The 2,320-nt window shown below is 40.9% G+C and overlaps 1 protein-coding gene across 1 annotated transcript; it reads left to right on the top strand.

Annotated features, from left to right (window-relative positions):
- Positions 1–766: 766 nt before the first annotated feature.
- Positions 767–1,913, top strand: LOC141628517 (uncharacterized). Its single transcript, XM_074441649.1, has 2 exons — positions 767–1,568; positions 1,882–1,913. Exons 1-2 carry the CDS (start codon positions 767–769, stop codon positions 1,911–1,913), a joined length of 834 nt encoding a protein of 277 aa, XP_074297750.1.
- The last annotated feature ends 407 nt before the right edge of the window (positions 1,914–2,320 follow it).

Raw genomic sequence — 2,320 nt, 5'->3', positions numbered from 1 at the left:
ATACCTGGTTCTTACACTTGGGTGGCAAGTCAATTGACTCGAAACAAAACTCAAACTTATGGTGGTGAAGTAGACCCTGTGGCACTCACCGAATGGTTTCGTGAATTGGAGAAAAGCTTTGCCCGTATGATGTTCGTGAAGAAGACAAAGTGAAATTGGCTTCTCATTTCCTTGTGAAAGAAGCTGATAGATGGTGGTCCATGACTAGTCCTACTTCCACTCTTGAGCCTGGCTTTGGTTGGGATCGCTTTAAGGATCTAGTTTAGGCTAGGTTCTATCCAAAAGAGCTGAAACAACAAAGGCTTAAAGAGTTCATGGATTTGAAGCAAGGAAGTCTTTCTGTACAAGCCTTTACCGATAAATTCAATGAACTTTCTCACTATGCTTCTAGACTTGTCAAAAATGAAGATGAAAAAGCTTTCTTTTACCTTGACAAGCTTACTCCAAAGCTTAAGTGCATGATTCGTAGAGATTCTACATCCTTTGTCTCAATCTATGATGATGCACTATGGGCTGAGAGCTCTATTCGGGCTATTGATGAAGAGGCTCGTGCTTCTAATACTTCCTTTGGCAAGAGGCCATTCTACTCCACTTCTAGGCCTTATGTTGCTCCTTCTAGGCCCCCATTTGCCTACTTCTTCTCCCTCTTATCCTAACAAGAGGCAGTTTGTTCCGAGTGGACAAGCAAATCAAGGTGCTCGTGTTCAACCTCCTAACCACAACAAAAAATTTCAAGCCTCGTATGTGCTACCATTGTAAGAAGCCTATGCATCCCGGAGTTGGTTGCTTTGATAAGCCATTTGTGTGTTTCTTCTGCAACAAGCCTGGACACAAGGCTAATGAGTGTCCTGAGAAGAAGACTACTACTACTACTACTACACCTGCTGTTCCTGAGAGGCCGAGAGGTCGTATCTTTGTGATGAGCCGTGCTGAGGCTGAGGCACACCCAGACATAGTCACCGGTACGTTCTCGATATTTGATGTTCCTTGTTTGGTTTTATTCGATACAAGTGTTTCTTTGTCATTTATATCGATGAGACTCTCCGACAAATTATCTCTTGAACCTTCACTTGGTGAAAGTACATCTATATCTTTACCTTTCGGCGACATCTTCTCGTGTTCTTATATCTTTTCAAATGTTCCCATATCAATAGCGGGTTCTATTTTCCCGGCTAATCTTCTTCGATTTCCGCTTGAAGAGTTTGATATTATTTTGGCCATGGATTGGCTATTCACTTATCATGCTCGATTCGAACGTCGAGATCAAAAGATTATCCTTAAAAGCCCTTTGGGTACTCGCGTATCTTATCAAGGAGATAGAAAGCAAACTGGTGTGGAGTTGATCTCGGCCATGAAAATGGTCAATGCGTTGAAGAAGGGTCATCAAGCATTTCTATGTGTAGTGACTACTTCTAATCCTTCTCCTCCTCCTTTGAAGGATGTTCCTATTGTTTGTGAATATCCTGATGTCTTTCCCGATGAATTACCCGGGATTCCTCCTGAAAGAGATGTTGAATTCTCCATCGATCTAGTTCCCGGAACTGGTCCTATTGCTAAAGCTCCTTATCGTATGGAACCTTCCGAATTGAAGGAGTTGAGAGTTCAACTTGATGATTTGATTGAGAAAGGCTTCATTAGGCCTAGTGCTTCTCCTTGGGGTTCCCCCGTCCTCTTTGTGAAGAAAAAGGATGGATTTATGCGATTTTGCATCGATTATCGTGAACTCAATCGTGTGACAATTAAGAACAAGTATCCTCTTACAAGAATTGATGATCTCTTTGATCAATTACGTGGTGCTTCTACCTTTTCTAAGATTGATCTTAGATCGGGTTATCATCAAATTCCGGTTCATGAATCTGATATTCCTAAGATTGCTTTCAGCACTAGTTATGGTCATTTCGAATTTAAAGTGATGCCTTTCGGATTGATTAATGCTCCTGCTATCTTCATGGATCAAATGAATCGTACCTTTAGTGAGTACCTCGATAAGTGTGTTGTGGTGTTCATTGATGATATCTTGATTTTCTCAAAGAATGATGAAGAACATGCCAAACACCTCTGTATCATCTTAGACATTCTAAGTCAACAAAAGTGGTTTGCTAAGTTCTCTAAAGTGAATTTTGGTTGCATCAAGTAACTTTTCTTGGACATGTCATATCCAAAGATGGTGTTATGGTAGATCCTGCTAAGATTGAGGCTGTTGTTGAATGGAAGAGTACGAAAGATGTGTCTGAGATTCGAAGTTTTCTTGGTTTGGCGGGTTATTACCGTCGATTTGTGAAATATTTCTCTAAGTTAGCTAGACCGATGACTCAATTGT

This window comes from Silene latifolia, chromosome Y (assembly GCF_048544455.1).
Source record: "Silene latifolia isolate original U9 population chromosome Y, ASM4854445v1, whole genome shotgun sequence".
NCBI classification, from domain to species: domain Eukaryota; kingdom Viridiplantae; phylum Streptophyta; class Magnoliopsida; order Caryophyllales; family Caryophyllaceae; genus Silene; species Silene latifolia.
The sequence above is the reverse complement of the archived record's forward strand: the minus strand, read 5'-3'. Positions and strand labels throughout refer to the sequence as shown.

What these genes read in the sequence shown, in the direction of transcription:
- LOC141628517 (XM_074441649.1), top strand. Translation starts at nt 767, where the DNA reads ATGCATCCCGGAGTTGGTTGCTTTGATAAGCCATTTGTGTGTTTCTTC. An exon ending in TATTGCTAAAGCTCCTTATC is followed by an intron (nt 1,569 to 1,881) that starts GTATGGAACCTT and finishes GATTGCTTTCAG; the next exon opens with CACTAGTTATGGTCATTTCG.